General features: G+C 46.3%; 2 protein-coding genes across 2 annotated transcripts in view; both read left to right on the top strand.

The window, feature by feature from the left end:
- ATP6V1B1 (ATPase H+ transporting V1 subunit B1) overlaps positions 1-11610 on the top strand; it is a 24547-nt gene extending 12937 nt beyond the window's left edge. Inside the window, exons 3-14 of the mRNA XM_006909672.1 lie at positions 4716-4814; positions 4998-5091; positions 5656-5733; positions 6028-6167; positions 7105-7206; positions 7953-8050; positions 9110-9233; positions 9403-9553; positions 9797-9879; positions 10881-10985; positions 11182-11311; positions 11447-11610. Of these exons, the coding sequence (XP_006909734.1) occupies positions 4716-4814; positions 4998-5091; positions 5656-5733; positions 6028-6167; positions 7105-7206; positions 7953-8050; positions 9110-9233; positions 9403-9553; positions 9797-9879; positions 10881-10985; positions 11182-11311; positions 11447-11610 (1368 nt within the window). The remainder of the gene's footprint in view (positions 1-4715; positions 4815-4997; positions 5092-5655; positions 5734-6027; positions 6168-7104; positions 7207-7952; positions 8051-9109; positions 9234-9402; positions 9554-9796; positions 9880-10880; positions 10986-11181; positions 11312-11446) is intronic.
- A 2632-nt stretch (positions 11611-14242) lies between these two features.
- The window catches only part of ANKRD53 (ankyrin repeat domain 53), an 8688-nt gene continuing 5104 nt past the window's right edge, over positions 14243-17826 (top strand). The window contains exons 1-6 of the mRNA XM_006909671.2: positions 14243-14252; positions 14549-14762; positions 15081-15210; positions 15528-15727; positions 16992-17156; positions 17603-17723. Of these exons, the coding sequence (XP_006909733.2) occupies positions 14243-14252; positions 14549-14762; positions 15081-15210; positions 15528-15727; positions 16992-17156; positions 17603-17723 (840 nt within the window). The remainder of the gene's footprint in view (positions 14253-14548; positions 14763-15080; positions 15211-15527; positions 15728-16991; positions 17157-17602; positions 17724-17826) is intronic.

Below are 17826 nucleotides of genomic sequence, written 5' to 3'. Positions count from 1 at the left end.
AGAAATTTTGAGTGTTTATATAATCAAATATTTCTATTTCTTCATTCATGGCTTCTGAATTTTTTGTTCTGCTTAAAGACATCTCTCTTCTCTGGTTTTTAAATGGATTTTTCTGAAAGAAAGGAAAGAAAAAAGCCCTTCTAGGATTTTTGTTAGTGTTTTTTCACTTTATCTTTTTTTTTTTTTATATGCTTGGAATGTATTTTTGTTTCTGATGTGGGCATCCTCCAAGTAGATACCCACTTACGTTAGCACCATTTGTTCAATAAATTCTTTTTTCCCCTGTGAATTAATAATATGCCACATTTGTGCTATAACAGGCCCCTAAAATCTGACTTCTATCTTTGGACTCTCTAGTCTGTCTCACTTATCCACCTGTATGCCCCACACCAACACTTACCTTTTGCCTTCAGTAGCTTCAAAGCATGTTTTAATATCTGATAAGGCAAGTCTTCCACCCCTGGTCTTATCTATAACTATTTTTGGATATTCTCAGACATTTGTATGAATTTTAAGATTTTTATTAAGATACAGAAGAACCAATAATCCATTGGGAATGCATTTAATTCATACACTTTTGAAAGGACTTATATTTTTATGACAGTAAGTCATTCTGTCTTGGTAAACAAAATTGTACTCTATTTGTTCAGGGCTTGCTTTATGTCCTACAATAAGATTTTATTATTTTCTTGTACCTTTCTTGTTAAATTTATTTCTAAATATTTTATAGATTTTGGTCCTATTGTGGATGGAATGTTTTTCTCCATTTCCTCTTCTGTTTATTGCTGGAATAGAAAAAAAAGAGTTTGATTTTTGTATATTTGTCTTTTATACAGCCATATTCTCTTATTAATCCTGTTTTATGTTTGTTTAAACTAGAGCCCTTGGGTTTTTCTCGATATACAATATCATCTGCAAGTCAAGGGAAATATGTTTCTTTTTCTATTGGCATACTTTAATTTTACTTTTTATTTCAAAACAATTTCAAATTTATAAAAAGTTGCAAAAATACATATAATACAAGGAACATCCATATACCCAATTTTATACCATATAAAATTGTTCTATCATTTGCCCTTAAATACATGTGTATATGTGTGTGTGCATAATTTTTTTCTAGCTCTTTTGAGGGTAAGTTATCCCTAAATACTCCAGTGTGTATTTACAAAGAATAAGGAGATTCTTTTATATAACCATGGAATTATCAACTTCAGAAATTTACACTGACACTTTTATCTAATCTGATATCTGTATTTTAATTTATCAGCTGACCCAATATAGTCTTTATAGCTTTTTCTTGCCTTTCGGCATAGGATCTAGCCAAGGGTCAGGTATTGTATTTAACCATCATGTATGTTTAGCTTCCTATATTATGAAGCATTTCCATAGCCTTTCTTTGACATTTTTGAAGACAACAGTCTCTTCCCTTTACCACCTTTTTTTAAAAAAAATAAAAATAAAACATTCTCCATTTATGTTTACTGGTATGCTTTTAAATTCCTCTTTTTTTTTTTTTGTCTTATTGTATAAATGAAAATTTCCAAAGCAGAATTAAGTGACAGTGGTGATACAGGCATCTCTGTGTGTTACTGATTTTATTGGAAATGAAAATGGGTTTAGCATTTCACCATTAACCAGGATGTTGATGTTGGTTTCTGTGAACAGTCTAGCATTCAAAGAGTTGCCTTTTGCTTCTGTTTTACATAAAATTGTATTAGAAACAGCTATGAATTTTATCAAACACCTTTATAGTTTCTACTTACATAAGCCTTTGGGGTTTTTCATTTCATTTATGTTGACAAACTCCCCATTATTGTGAATTATCTTATCGAATGTTGACTAATTCCCTAAAGTTGATTGACCTAGGCTTGCATTCTTGGAATAAACTCTTCTTGGTTATACTTGTTATTTATTTAATACACTTCTTGATTTGACTGGCTTACAGTTTATAATTTCTGCATTTGTATTTATAAGAAATATTGATCTATAGTTTTTGAGGGAGGGTACACTATTGGATTGAGGATTTGGGGGATTTTCCATTTCATAGTTTTGTTTCCTTCTAATCTTTATTTTCTATTCATCTTATTACTTTGTCTTTTTCCTCTGGTACACACTGAATAGATTGATGATAGCAGACATTGTTGACTTGCTCCTAATTTTAAGTAGAATGTTTTATACATAATCCCATTGGGTACGATATTTTCTGTAGGTTTTTTGAGGATTTGGGAAGGTTAAGGAATTTCCCTTTTATTCTCCATCTTCAAAGAATAGTTTTGTTCTTATCTTTTTCTTAACTAAATGTATTGGGATGACTGGTTAATAACATTACATAAGTTTCGAGTGTACAATTCTATAATACATCATCTGTATATTGCACTGTGTGCTCATCACCTAAATCTAGTCTCCTTCCGTCATGGTGTATTTGACTCCCTTTACCCCTTTTAACCTCCCCACACTCCTGTTGTTGTCTTTTGTTTTTAATCATGGACAGCTTTTTTTTTTACTTTTTCTAAAATTGTTTTAGATGATCGCAGGTTTGTTTTTTTTAAATCCTTTAATACACTAATAAGGAAATTACGTGAATAGATTTTCTAATAATAGACTAATCTTGAATTCCTGGAATAGTTCCAACTTATTATTTATTATTATTTGTCTTTATTTTTATTTGTGTGTGTTTGTGTGTGTGCATCTTCATTTTTTTCTTTTATTATTTGGTTTGTTTGTAACTTGGTCTTTTTACACATTGCTGAATTCGGTTTGCCAAAATGTTGTTTAGGGTTTTTTGCATCTATGTTCATGAGTAAGATTGCCTATAATTTTCTCATAATTAAATTATCTTAGTTTGGAATCAAGGTTATGCTTACCTCATAAAATGAATTAAAGACCATCCTTTTTCTTCCAGTTTCTTGAATAGCTTGAGTAAGTTTCAAACTGTTTGTTCCTTGATTGTCAGAACTCCCTGATAAAACTACCTGGGACTAGTGTTTTCTTCGTGGAAAGATTTTTAACTATTTCTCCAATATCTTAAGGATTATAAGAATACTCTGGCTTTCTATTTTATTTTTAATTGGTTTTAGTTTCAGTTATATTCTGCTAGGACTTTATTCATTTCATCTAAGTTGTGAAATATATTGCATAGTCATTTGTAATTTTCTATATCTTTTTAATATTATTAGTATAGATGGTTTTGACTATTTTATTCCAGCAATTATTTATTCGTGCCTTTTTCAGTGTTGCCAGAAAATTTTCTGTTTTATTAGGCTTTTCAGAGAACCAATTTGGCTTTGTTGATCTTCTCTATAATGTCTGTTTTCTTTGTTAATGATTTCTGCCCCTTCATTATATCTTTGTTTTAGATGATCACAGGTTTGGTTTTTTTTTTAATCCTTAATACACTAATAAGGAAATTACAAGAATAGATTTTCTTGGAGTTTTAATGCCATTTTTTTATCTAACTTCTCAAGTTCCATACTTTTACGCTTCCTTAACCTTTTTTCTTTTCTGATATAAAGCTTTACGTGTATCGGATATATGTTGCTATATAGTTTTTCATTATTGTTTGGTACTAAATGTTTTATAATTCTGATTATAAGTTCTATATTTAGAATGCTTTTAAATTTTCAGACGTATGAAGTTTTTCTAACTGCCTTTTTGTTATTGATTTCTATCTTACTTTCTTACTTTGAACATAGTCAGAAAACACGGTACAGCTTGCTGCGTTCATAGGTCATGGCATGAAGTGATGCCCTCTCGCTCTTTTTAGTTTTGACTTCCTCTAATGTCCAAGCAGTAATTTAGAGGAGCACTTTGATTTTCCAGAGTATCGGGAACATCCTGGAGAGGGATGTCATCTTTTTACCGTTTATTTTTATTATTGGATTAAGATTGTGACTTTCTGGTGCTTGTTTCGGCAGCACGTAGGCTAATTTGAATGATACAGAGATTAGCGTGGCCAGACATGCAAATTCATGAAGTTTTTGTATTAAAAACAAACAGACAAACAAAAAAACGACTTATTCTCTGAAGTACATCAATAACCTGGGAAGCAAAGTGAGGGAACCCAGATGATGCTATTCATTTTCTCCAGTATTTCCCCTTGGGAAGAAGATACAGGGCTTAGCTCTCTTGGCGCCGATGAGAGCTGAGGACCAATGTCAGTGTGAAGGTGCTGCTCTCTCAACTCAGCTTCCCTGGCCCAGCTCATAGCCTCCTCTAAACGTGGATAAAGATTGAGAACCTGGTTCCTGGAGTGTGCACAGTGTGTTCGCCATTAGTCTTCAGGGCCAGAAACAACCGTGCCGTCCAAGAGAACTAAGCAGCCATAATAGCTACTACATTTTATTAAGCTGTTTACAAGGTGCTGGGCACCAGCTAATGACTTTACATATATTTTCTCATTTTCTCCTCACAGCAGCTCTGTGAAGTAGGCTCAGAGACATTAGGTAGTTTCCAAAGGTCACACAGCCTGTAAGCATCAGAGCCCCAGTTCTAACCCTGGTCTCCAACTCTAAAGTTGGTGCTCCTACGCATTCAGATATACTGCCTCCCAGAAAGGATTCAAGCTTCTCACTTCTGAGCCCCTCGATTTCATTTCCAAGAGTGTCTGAGCACAAGGGAGGAGATGGAAGCTTGAGACTGGATTGAGGAAGGATGGGGAAGGGCAGCAACTTCACCCTGGTCTCACTGTCACTTGGGATGCTCTCCCTTCCTGCCAGTTTGCCCAGTACGCTGAGATCGTCAACTTCACCCTCCCTGATGGGACTCAGAGGAGTGGACAAGTGCTCGAGGTGACTGGGACCAAGGCAATTGTTCAGGTTAGTAGTGTCAATGAGATGTTGACTAGTTGAATAAATGAATAAACCCACAATGTTCCTGCATTATCTTATAAGCTCCAAAGGTAAGAAATATCCTATTTCCCTGAGAACACCTCGTCCAGAGCTGGGTACAGATGGGAGGATGGAGGAGCCAATTATTGTCACTAACCTCTCGTCCTATAGGTGTTTGAAGGGACCTCTGGGATTGATGCCCGTAAGACCACATGTGAATTTACAGGCGACATCCTACGGATACCAGTGTCAGAGGACATGCTGGGTGAGCAGTGGGGGTGTGACAAGGGTGGGGACCAGCCAGCTCCTCTGACCAAGTGCTTCGCACACTGCATTGTCATCACCTGTTTTCATGTCTGCCTCCCCTTTGAGCTCTTTGAGTTCAGGGGTTGTGTCTTTTTCTCTCTTTGACCCCCCAACACCAGTTCAGGGCATGACATACAGCAGGTGTTCAATAAATGAGGAGGCACAGTAGGTAACCATCCATCTGGGGTCAGGCTGAAATGGACTGCACCTCCCCTAATTTCCTCCCAAGATCTGCCATACCTGGCTCTCTCCTCTCTAGCCCCCAAACCATGCCATTCGAGTAGTTGTTCTGGGCCAAGGCTTTGCTGTAAAGATTTCCAAGAGAGGAAGGAAGATGCCCCCCAAAAGAGATAGTCACTGTAGCTAGTTCTCTGGAAATAACTGAAGGGTGAGGGGAAGGAGACATGGGGCATTTGCAATGTGGGAGGATACGGGGAATCTTGTCATGGTGTGGAGGGTGAGCAGCAGTGAGAGACCCAGGGCTGGCCCTGAGCATTCTCCAACACCCACTGCCCACCCCCAGGTCGGATTTTCAATGGTTCCGGCAAACCCATTGACAAGGGGCCAGTGGTTATGGCAGAGGACTTCCTGGATATCAATGGTGAGTGACTGGAGGCTCTGGATGGCTTTAAGGATCCAGCCCCTCAATCACCTTTCGCACCCCCAGACATCACCTCTACCACCTTGCCCCTGGAAGTTGTACAGCAGACACAGTCCAGGGCAGTCATCCGGGGCCCACTTCTAGGACACTGTATTGGATGGTGCAGTTAGAGCCCATTTCCATCACTGCAGAGAATTCTGTTAACAGTGCCGCCCTGGAGTCAGGGGCAGGGTTAGGGGAGGGCAGGGGAGGACCTGAGCCCTTGAGCATGGGTCCGTGACCGCCCTCTCCCAGGCCAGCCCATCAACCCCTACGACCGCATCTACCCCGAGGAGATGATCCAGACGGGCATCTCTCCCATCGACGTCATGAACAGCATCGCCCGTGGTCAGAAGATCCCCATCTTCTCAGCAGCCGGGCTCCCCCACAACGAGGTGAGGCTACAGGAGTCTTCATGCACAACCAAAGGCAAAGGACAGGGCAGAGGCCAGGGCTGGTGGGCCAGCGTGGAGGGCCTCCTGTGCCCAAGCAGGTAGGGGCCAGCCTAGCTGGGGTCACCACCAGTCCAGACTGGCAGTTGTCCTCTGGCAGCTCAAGACCTCCTCATGGTCCCCAAGCAGGTCTTCAAACCTCTGCACGAGTGAGTGGGGGACTTGCTGGCTCATGAGAGAGCTCATGGGTAGCCCCAGTATCGACAGTCCTGCTCAGCTGGGCTGACAGCGCTACCTGTTGAACCTCGTCATGGTCTTTGCTCCCTGCATTGAGTGAACTCCTCTCATGCCAGCCCCACAGCCATCTGAGGCCTCCCTGTGCAGGTTCTTTGCCCCACCCCTGCCTTTCAAAGCAGCTGGTGTGACAAAATTTCTAAATGCTCCTCCCCTGACCACCCCAACCCAACCACTCTTGGATGGGCCCGAGCTCACCCTTGAAATGGCCTGAGTGATCAGAGGGTATGAGTGCCCCCACCCTCCACACCACACACACACACACACACCCTGATCTGTGTTACTGGTAGCTCCAAGTACTGCTCCAAATACTGGAACAATTCCCTGCTCAGATAAACCCCAGTGGAATGGGAGGAGGCGAAGAGGTTTCGAAGGGTCAAGCTGCCCCAAATTCGTGCTGAGTCTGCTGCTCTTTGGAACTATTATTCTGCCCGCTCCTCAAGTTGGGCACCCCGGCCCTTTGTCTCCGGACGGGATAGCCCCGCCCCTGAGAAAAGCTGTAGGACTGGGGGTAGCCCTTGGCCTTTGTGTATCCCTTCTACTGGAGGCCCTGGCAGGAGGACAGAATGGAAATCCGTCCGTCCTCTTCAATGGTGCTCAGTAGGGAGGCCTCTGACGTCCTTTCTCCTCACCTGCTCCACGCTAGATTGCTGCCCAGATCTGTCGGCAGGCCGGGCTGGTGAAGAAGTCCAAAGCCGTGCTGGATTATCATGACGACAACTTCGCCATTGTCTTTGCAGCCATGGGGGTAAGAGGGCTGGGCAGATTGGCAAGTTCTGGAAGCTGTGGTCCAAAGCCGTGCTGGATTATCATGACGACAACTTTGCCATTGTCTTTGCAGCCATGGGGGTAAGAGGGGCTGAGCAGATTGGCAAGTTCTGGAAGCTGTAGGTAGGCAGCCTTGTGTCCCTTGGCCCCCAGCATGGCCTGATCTGATGGGGGCAGGGCACGATCCTTCTCCTTGAGAAGCTGTCAGAATCTGGGCCTGTCCGGTGGGAGAGGCAAAGAGGGTGACCAAAGGGGTACGGTGGGCTCGGTGACTAGGGTAGTGTGTCCCTGAAGGCACCCCGAAGGTTACGGCAGCTATAAGATGAGCCCAGGGTGGCCTGGGAGAGGGTAAACTAGGAAATTTGAGGAGACCACACAACTTTGGGGGAGGATACCAGGGGACCCTCATAGGGCCCAAGGTGGGGGACAGGGAGTTAAGAGGAAGCAGCTGGCCAAGGGAAAGGCAGATGGCACGGAGCAGAGCTCAACCGGGAGAGGTCTGAACCTCTCTTTGGGAATCTGATGAGACTCTACCCAGGATTGGGCAGCAAACCAGCCCTGCCCTCTCAAGCTCCAGTCATCTCAGTGACCGTGGCACATTTACCTACAGTGACTATTAGACAGTCAGTCAATCAGTAGGCTTTACTGAGAAGAGATGGGAGAGGCCAGGGCCCCTGTCCTCAGGCCACAGCATCCCACCTCCAGCCCTCCCTATTGTGTGACCAGGTGAACATGGAGACAGCTAGATTCTTCAAGTCCGACTTTGAGCAGAATGGTACCATGGGGAATGTCTGCCTCTTCTTGAACTTGGCTAATGACCCCACGTGAGTACTCCCCTGGTACCTTCACTGTCCTCAGGCAGTAGGCCTTTGTCTCCTTCCAAGACCCAGAGTATCAGGGCTCAGGGGTTTCCCAGAACTACTGCCATGGGCAAGGGTTGGAAGAACAACCCCTTGTTGTGTAGATGGGGAGACTGAGAATGGTAAGGAGTAGGGATGGCCCACAAAGAGACAAAGGGAACAGGACCATGACCCCACCTGCCACCTGCAGTCACTCTGCTCTCCCCACAATCTGCATCCAACCACTGTTCCAAATCAGGGCTCCTCATCCTTGAGTCACTTCACAAAGCCACCATTAAAGAGATATTTCTCTTAATATTTGTTTAGAAAATCTGCTATTTTGAAAGTTTAGAAAATGTGAGTTTAAATCTGGGGGTCAAGTGGACGGAAAAAACAATTCTAACAAACTTTCCTGGGTGCTGAGAATACTCCAAAAACTAAGTAACAGAATTCTGGAGGCTGCAATATCATCAAAGAAGAGACCCACAGTCACAGAGCCCAGGGACCCGGGAGTGCTCGAAGTGGAAAGGGGTGGCCAGAGCAGGCAAGCACGGGGACTGTGCACGCTCAAGTGTGCTCAGGCGCAGTGGGAGGACTAGTGAAGAATCCTGAGGACACAGAGTGAGAATGCTCCAGCTGACCCAAGGGCGGCTGTCCCAGAGGAAGAGGGAGCTAGAGCAGAAGCCTTGAACTGCCTCCCTCTGACATGCCAGAGTCCCTGACCTTCAGGCCGTGGAGATGGGGCCACTATCATCCTCATCAGGGCTCCTGGCCCTGCCTGTCTCACTCTCACTTAACTCTCTACCTGCCCCAGCCTCTGCCTCTTTTCTCCCTTGAACCACAGGGGAGTGTTGAACCTGGCTAAGTGCCCACTCCCAGGAACCATGGCCCTGACCTGGGGGCTGGGAGCGAGGGCTCATGGTATTCACGCCTCTACTGTTATGCACAATTCCAGTTTCCCAGTTCACTTTCCACTCAGCATTGGGGCTAAATGGAGCCCAGGCCTGGGCCTCCAGGCCCTCTAATGATTGGCCATACCTCCAGGATTGAGCGAATCATCACCCCGCGCCTGGCACTGACCACAGCCGAATTCCTTGCGTACCAGTGTGAGAAGCATGTGCTGGTCATACTGACTGACATGAGTTCCTACGCAGAGGCCTTGAGGGAGGTGAGGTGGCTGGTGAGGGGTGTCAGGTTCATCCCAGTCCCTTTACTACAGAGCTCGCCACCAAGACCTACACCCGCTCCATTTCTCATAGTCACTGAACCTCCCACTCACCCTTCCTTGTCTCAGCCTCTCACTCCTCTTCTTACCCCAATGCCCATGGACACTGCAGGTCTCAGCTGCCAGAGAGGAGGTGCCCGGGCGCCGAGGCTTCCCCGGGTACATGTACACAGACCTGGCCACCATCTACGAGCGGGCGGGCCGTGTGTCTGGCCGGGGTGGATCCATCACTCAGATCCCCATCCTCACCATGCCCAACGATGGTGAGCCTCTTCACTGCCCACTACCCTCCACAGCCCCCCTGCCCTTCCCACCTGGGCACTTAAAGGAACCATGCTTCTTTGCACAGATGTACAGCAGCTCTGTTCCCCCATCATTGTAGACACTCCCCTTTCCTTGCCTCCATCCACTCCTGTCACTCCCATGGGGGGAAAAGAACTCAGATGGCCTGGAGTGGGTGGAGACCTGGGCCCCATCTACCCTAAGGCCAGTGCATTTCCTTGTAGATATCACCCACCCGATCCCAGACTTGACAGGCTTCATCACAGAGGGACAGATCTATGTGGACAGACAGCTTCATAACAGACAGGTACTGCACTTCCCCGCCCACTTTCTACTCTCTCCACCACCTCCTGTGTGTCATCTCTCTGTGAATTAGGAGGGGCCAGGCAAGGCTAACCCCAAATGAGAGATAACCCCCCAGGAAGACTATGCGGTTCACAGAAAAAAGACAGGTCTGGGTAGAATCCAGCCTACCTGGCTATGGGATCTTGAGAAAATAATTTCATTTCTCTGATCCCAGGTTTCCTCTTCTATAAGATGAGAATAATAATACTTATCTTACTGTTGCATTTTTGAGGATAAAATAAGTGGGCATACAGAAAGCATCTAGCAGATAGTAGATACTAAAGAAATACCATCTCTCTTCCCTTTCCAGTAACTTGCTTTGGTGAACAGAAAACAATGAGTAACAGACACAAGTAGATGGTGAATAATATGCCAATGGGTTAGAAAATATGCCTGTCTGTCCCACCTGAGATTAAAGGCAACTCTACGATTTTTTTCTTCTTTGCTCGACAGGTTGCTCCTTTGTAGGTATTAACTTAAGCTTCAATCTGCTTTTGTCCAAACAATCAAAAATTTTGAAATAGTGAGCCTTTCAATAACTAATGTCATGGCATGTCCTCCCTCCACGCTCCTGTCTGGGAGCACAGCTGCACACGCAAGCCCTAGAATTTGTGGGAGATAAAGGAGGGCAGGTATAACGCCCTTCTTGTTAGGTTGCTCCTTTGTAGGTATTAACTTAAGCTTCAATCTGGTTTTGTCCAAACAATCAAAAATTTTGAAATAGCGAGCCTTTCAGTAACTAATGTCATGGCATGTCCTCCCTCCACGCTCCTGTCTGGGAGCACAGCTGCACACCCAAGCCCTAGAATTTGTGGGAGATAAAGGAGGGCAGGTATAACGCCCTTCTTCTTGTCGGATGAATGAAGACCAGTCCGCTGAGAACTATGGGGAGAGCAGAGAGAAGCAGGGTGGGAAGGAAAGTTTACACCCTGCCTTCCGTCACCCCTTCTTCTACACCCCCAGATCTACCCTCCCATCAACGTGCTGCCTTCCCTGTCTCGGCTGATGAAGTCTGCCATTGGGGAGGGCATGACGAGAAAGGACCATGGGGATGTATCCAACCAGCTGGTAAGAAGGAGTGGGCCCAGGGGTTGGCAAGAAGGTTGGTTTCAAATGTTGGAGGTCTGAACCCTGTATGGACCACGAGCTTTTTTCTTAGCAAAACCCCTCCTCCAAAAGTAGTCCCCCCAGCACAGCCAGTTTGGGGGCCATCGGGATAAGGAGATAAGCCTGCGGTGACCACTCCCTCTGCCTCTTCCTCCAGTATGCCTGCTACGCCATCGGGAAGGATGTACAGGCCATGAAGGCAGTGGTGGGAGAGGAGGCACTCAGTTCAGAAGACCTGCTCTACTTGGAATTCCTGCAGAAGTTCGAGAAGAATTTCATCAACCAGGGTGAGGCTCGTTGGGGGCGTTCAGGCAGTAGTCCCCTTACCCCGCTACGCCTATTCCCCCCTCTCCTTTTCTCCCTTTCTCCCTTTCTCTCTCTCCCTCTCCCTTTCCCCTCTGATACTCCTGCTCTGTCCCTAGGCCCTTACGAGAACCGCTCGGTGTTCGAGTCGCTGGACCTGGGCTGGAAGCTGTTGCGCATCTTCCCGAAGGAGATGCTGAAGCGCATCCCGCAGAGCGTAGTCGATGAGTTCTACTCCCGCGAGGGGGCGCCGCAGGACACCGCGACGGACACTGTGCTCTAGCCCGGCCGGCAGCCTGGCCCCGGAGCATGGTCTTGGGACCCCTGCCCTCCGCACCGTGTCTTCGCACCCTTCCCCATCCTCCATGGTCCCACATACCTGAACCAATCGCTTCCTCAGCCCCTGCCGGTTATGGAGGGCCCCCACTCTCCATCCCTCTCCCTAGCTTCCTGGTACTGGGAAAGAACAGATTGTTAAGCCTGTATTCTATGTCTTGTTCTGATAGAAGTGTTTGTATTTTATTTTTAAAGTCCCCCAAATAAGAACTGAGATGAAGAGTTTATCTTATGTGAAAACAAAATTGTCAAAACACTGAAAATTGTTAAAGCTGGAGGTGATGGGTACATGAGGTTCATTAAACTATTTTCTGCACTTAAAAATAAAAAAAGCCACATTAATGTCTTAACAGCTGACAAAAGAATTCCTCTTTGGGAGATATGTATCTTTGTTAAGAAATGTCTTGATAAATCTCTTGGGTGGAACATGAGCTCAAGGGCCATGGGAAAGACAGTCTAGGCCACAAAAGATGTGTCTGGCTCTAACCAGGTTTGTCTGAGAGATTCTAGGGAGGAATTTGGTGTCCTCTAGACAGGCAGGGGAGTTGCTGGAGAGTTGCCTTAGGACATGGGAGAGGGTAAAAGGCTGAGGAGAAGCCCCCCAGTTAAAAAATGGGTGAAGGACATCCTAAAAACCAGAATATAAATGTTGCTCTGAAACCCACCTGCCCTTCTGGAATGTCATCCTTCCTGTCTCCTCTGCCTCGTCCACAGTAAAGTCATGCATGCTTCCTAAGAGTTAGGGCGAGTTGGAAGGATGGAACTTCTGCAAAAGGCTGAGTTCCATTTCTGGATCAATGTGTTGTGAAACCAGCCGGAATTCCTGGACACCAGCTGACACCAAAGGAGGCCCTGAGAATAAAAGCCTCATCCCCATGATAATTCACAGTCTTTTGGGGGAAAACTTTTGTTTTTATTTAATAACAGTTTTACTGAAATGTAATTCACATACCATACAATTTACGTATTTATAATTGTACAATTCAACAACTTTTAGTATATTCAGAGTTAGGCAATCATCACCACAATCAATTTTAGAACAACTTCATTGCCTCAAAAAGAAACTCTGCTCTGCTATCCATGACCCCTCAGACTCCTCTTCTGCCCTTTCCACAACCCTAAGCAACCATTAATCTGTTTTCAACCTGTATACCTTCGCCTATTCTGAACATTTCATATAAATGAGATAATACAAGACGTGGTCTTTCATTACTGGTGTCTTTCACTTACCATAATATTTTCAAGGTTCATCCATGCTGTAGCATGTATAAGTACTTCATTTCTTTTTATTGCCAAATAATATTCCACAGCATGGATATACCACCTTTTGTTTATCCATTTATCAGTTCATGAACATGTGATTGTTTCCACTTTTTGGCTATTATGAATAATGCTGCTATGAACATTCATGTCAAATTTTTTGTGTGGGCTTATGTTTCCATTTCTCTTGGGTATATACCTAGGAGTGAAATGTCTGGGTGTCAGACAGTGACTATATGTGTAACCTTTGAGGAACTGCCAGACTGCAAATCCACTTCCAAAGTGGCTATGTCATTTTACATTCCCACCAGGAGTGTATGAGGCTTCCAATTTCTCCACATCCTTGACAATACTTATTGTCTTTTTGATTATAGCTATCCTAGTGGGTGTGAAATGATATCTCACTGTGGTATCGATTTGCATTTTCCTTCTGATTAATACAGAGTTTCTTTTCACGTGCTTATTGACCATTTGTATCTCTTCTTTGGAGAAATGTCTACCCAGGTTCTTTGCCCATTTTCAATTGAGAAGGAGAATACATATTATTCAGTAACACTCAACACTTAATTCAAGCAATGCTGATTGCTTGGCTACTGTATATTGTAAAAAGTTAAAAGGCAAACTGAGGAAAATATTGACAACAAAAATATACAAAGTGTTACTACATTAATAAGTTTTACAAATCAGTGAGACACATTAAGACCCTCAAAAAACAATGCGAATAAATAGAGAACTCCCAGAAGAGAAAAACACTGATAATCAATTGTTTAACCCTTGCTAGTAATCAGAGTCAATTTAGAAAACCATTTCCACTACCAAATTAGCCAACATTTCTTTAAAGTCATAATATCCAGTGCTAATGATGGTTGGAATAGTTTCTCTTCTAATAATAGCAAATTACTCAGCTCACTTCTCTCACTGTTCGAATCCTTTCCCTCCTTGCCAAGTAGATATGCTTTCCTCATTTTGTTGATGCAGACACTGAGACACAGAAGTCCGGCAACTTGCCCAAAGTCACATCGCTGATGTGCTACCTGCTTTACTGCAGGCGGATGTGTAAATGAATATAAAATCTTGCTAGAGGGCAGTTGGAAACATATCGACAGCTAAAAAAAAGTGTTCATTTTCTTTCACCTAGTAATTCTCTACTTTCTTAGCAGGAATCTCCGCTAAGAAAACAACCTGATACGAGCCATTTTACTTTCTGCAGCGCTTGTGAAATGACAGCGCATCCATTCTGATGTTGGGGCTAGGTTGCGTCACAATGTGCGTTTGCTATGTGGAATGACGGCAGAAGTTAGCTCGTAACATAACGCGAAATGAAAAGAGGTATAAAATGTCTATATGGTGTGTGTATATATACATCGTAATAGACTGATTTCTGTGGGTGGTAGCGTTACGGTTTTTAAATTCCTCATTGTTCTTTTCCCTTTTTTTTTTCTTACAGTCAGCGCTTGCTAATTTTATAATTAGAAACAAAAGCTAAGTATCTTTCAGTCTGGTGTGTTTGCATTTGATGCTGAATTTCCAGGATGAGCGGGCCGGGGCGGTTGGGGTGGCGGGGTTGGCAGCAGCCAGGGCCCTCAGAGGCGCCCAGGTTCTGCCCCTGGACCCGCCCCATGCAGCCTGGGAGGAGCAGGCCCCGCCCCCGCCCCGCCAGCAGCATCAGGTCCAGCCTCCGATGGCCGGCAGGACCCTGCGAGCCCAGAGTGGGCTCTCAGTGCGCGGGGGGGAGAAGAGGAGCACACAGTCCTTGCCAACACCACGTGTCTCCAGGAAGTCTGCGGAGAGAGCCTACTCGAAGGTCAACTGGAGTAACTCTGAATCCAAACAGCCCAGGTGAGCTGAGGACTAGATAGCCCCGCTGCGGCAGGGAACCCACTCAGCGCCTCCCTGGAGGGGCAGGGCCTGGAGCGGGAGGGTGAGGACTGTTGAGGAGCCAGCGGGTACGGGCTGGGGCCCGGGCTAGACTCCACAAAGAAGATCGGGCCCTCGACAATGGCCATTTCTTCCTTGCCTTGCCGGCCAGCCAGCCCTAGCCTGGCCTCCATTAACGCCTCGAGTGCAAGTGACAGCCTCGCCCGCGCGGGACTGGGACCAGCCCGCGCTTCTTTGCTCACTCCCCCTTACTTCCCCCCACCCCCGCGCTGACTCTAGCCCAGTGGATGAGTGGGACCATGGGCCAATTGGAAGCTCTTACGAACTGTTCGCGGCCGCCTTGGGCAACCTGGAATGGTTACAGTTCTGTCTGAACCGGGATCGTGGGGAAATCCCTACCGATAACAAGGTAAGGCCTTGGAGTGCAGGGGCAAGGACTGAGGTTCCCCTACCCACCACCAAGAGCTCCTTACATGGTGGTCACCTGGCAAAGAGGTGTCCTTTTCTGGATATACTGTCCTAATCCACCTTCCCACAGTGGGAGGGCCCTTTGGGGGCAGCCAGGAAGAGTGAGCACATACAGGAGTGGGAAAGGGGTGTGAGTGACTCCAAGAGCACAGGGAATAGGGGAAGGAGAACCCCAAGAAACTGCCACCTAGGTTAGGTTGTGGACCCTGGGGCCTCAATCCTGCTCAGCCTCCTCCTGCCCTCCTCTGGCCCCCACAGGGTTTCACTGCCATCCACTTTGCAGCCCAGAGCGGCAAGCTTGAATGCCTACAGCTCTTGGTAGAGAAATACAAGTTTCCTGTGGACCAGCCCACCAACAATGGCCAGACACCCCTGCACCTTGTCATCCACAGGGACAACAAGACCATGGTCCTCCCGTGCATTCACTATCTGCTTAAGCACGGGGCGGCCCTCAACACGTGAGTCCAGCCTACATCAAGAGAGTGGCTTGGAGTGTGGCATATAGGAACCTGCTTCCAGGCAAGCAGACAGGCAGGGTTGCTGTGGGGAGACAAGAATTGGGTCCCACGTAAAGCAGTCAGAGAACCCATGTGGTGTACAGGTTAAGAAACTGGGTTCTGGAAGAGGACAGACCTAGTTCATGTCCCAGCTTTGACACCTGCTAGCAAACATCGAGACCTCAGGCAAGTCACTCAACCCTAAGCCTCAGTGCTCTTCAGTACCTCAGAATCACCCGGGGAGCTTCAAAAAAGACCAATTCCTGTGTTCAATCCAGAAGTTGTAATTTAATTGGTCTGGCGTATGGCCTGGGCTTTGGAAGTCATAAAAGATCCCCAGGTGCTTCTAATTTGCAGCAAAGTTTGGGAACTACTTATTGCCTCAGCGTCTTCAACTGAAATTTGAGAGGATGACAGTGACTATCACGTGAGACTAGTGTGATAATTGAGAAAATGCATGGAAAGGGCATAAATGGCATACAGGAGGCAGCATTCATTCAAAATATTTATCTAGCATGTACTATGTGCTAAGCACTGTGCCAGAGGTGAGGAGTACAGCAGTGAACACACAGAAGTGGTTCCTGCCGTCATGAAACTAATAGCCCAGTGCAGGAGCAGATAGTAAATTTATTAATTTACTAATAAATGAACAGAATGACAGTGTGGTAAGTAGGTATGAAGGGAATAAACAGGGTGGTGGGGTGGAGAGTAAAGGGGACAGAGAGAGGATCTGTTTTGGAAGGAGCAGTCACCTCTTAAGGCAGTGACATTTAAAGTGCAACCTGAAGACACCCAGCCATGAACATTGAACCTGGCAGAGGGAACATCATGTGCAAAGGCCATGTGTTGGGAAAGAATGGGGCAAGGTCAGAGGATGAAGTGGAGGAAGAGGCAGCGCCCAGGACATGCAGGCCTTGTGGGCCATGGCCAGGCATGGGGAAGGGGCAGGAAGGCTGGCTGACTTAAGAGGATGAAGTTAGTGGTCTCTGAGCTCCAGCCAACCCAGCTCTCCATCCAGCTCTCCTTCACCCGTACTCAGATTTTGACTGTTTAGTCCAAGCCCTCCTTCTACAGCTGAGGAAACTGCAGGACAGAGAGGGACATGCCAGTGTCACCCAGGGGGCTGGTGGCAGAGCAGGCCTGGAAGCTGATTTGCCCACCTATCTGATAGGCAGGTGCCCTTTGTCCTTTCTTCCCACCCTCTTCCCACCGGCTGGACCTCCAGTCAGACATGCAACGGCTCCACACCCCTGCATCTGGCAGCCCGTGAGGGCCTGCTGAGCTGTGTGAAGGTCTTGGTAAAGAATGGTGCTAATGTCCATGCCCGAGATGCCATGGGCTGCAAGCCCATCGACTACTGCAGAATTTGGAACCACCTCAACTGTGCTCGGTGAGGCTATGAGAACCACCTGCCACCCCTTCCCCTCTCCCAGCCATTCCCCTGGGGCCCTCATCCAAGGTGGAGCCTTTAAGAGGGTCTGAGAAGCCAGATGGCTATGGGATAAGTCTGTGGAGGAAGCCCTTTCCTAGGATATTATTCCCAGAGGCTTTCCACAGGCCTCTCTCCTTTGGTTTTAGCACTGCCCTCCTGCCTTACCCCGAGGTCCCTGGAGCCTCAGCAGAAGAGTAGTGATCAGACTCTCAGACACTTTCCTCTCCTGACTCACTGGAAGTAGTTAGCCAAAGAGGCGTGGAGCAATGGGGGTGGGTCATCTTGCTCATCTCATCTCTGGCAGCCCCTCTCACTCTCACCCAGGCCCTTAGCAGCAGCCAGTTTTCCCAGCTCAGGCTGAAGCCCAGTCACTGGGTGATGACATGCCCGCACCCTGGCACCAGGTTCTTGAAGGATGCCATGTGGAAACGAGACAAGAAGGACTTTGCTTGTGAGATGAAGAAACTGAAGAGGCTCAAGGGCCAGCTGATCCTCATGGAGCAGGACTACCTGATTGAGTATCAAGTAAGGGGCAGGGGCACTGGGCATCAGCTGCTATACAGGTATGTGAGCAGACAATGACTCACATGTGTGCTTAGAATGGTGGCTAGAAGCAGTCCCATCCAGA

Source organism: Pteropus alecto, unplaced genomic scaffold, assembly GCF_000325575.1.
Source record: "Pteropus alecto unplaced genomic scaffold, ASM32557v1 scaffold131, whole genome shotgun sequence".
NCBI lineage: Eukaryota > Metazoa > Chordata > Mammalia > Chiroptera > Pteropodidae > Pteropus > Pteropus alecto.
The sequence above is the reverse complement of the archived record's forward strand: the minus strand, read 5'-3'. Positions and strand labels throughout refer to the sequence as shown.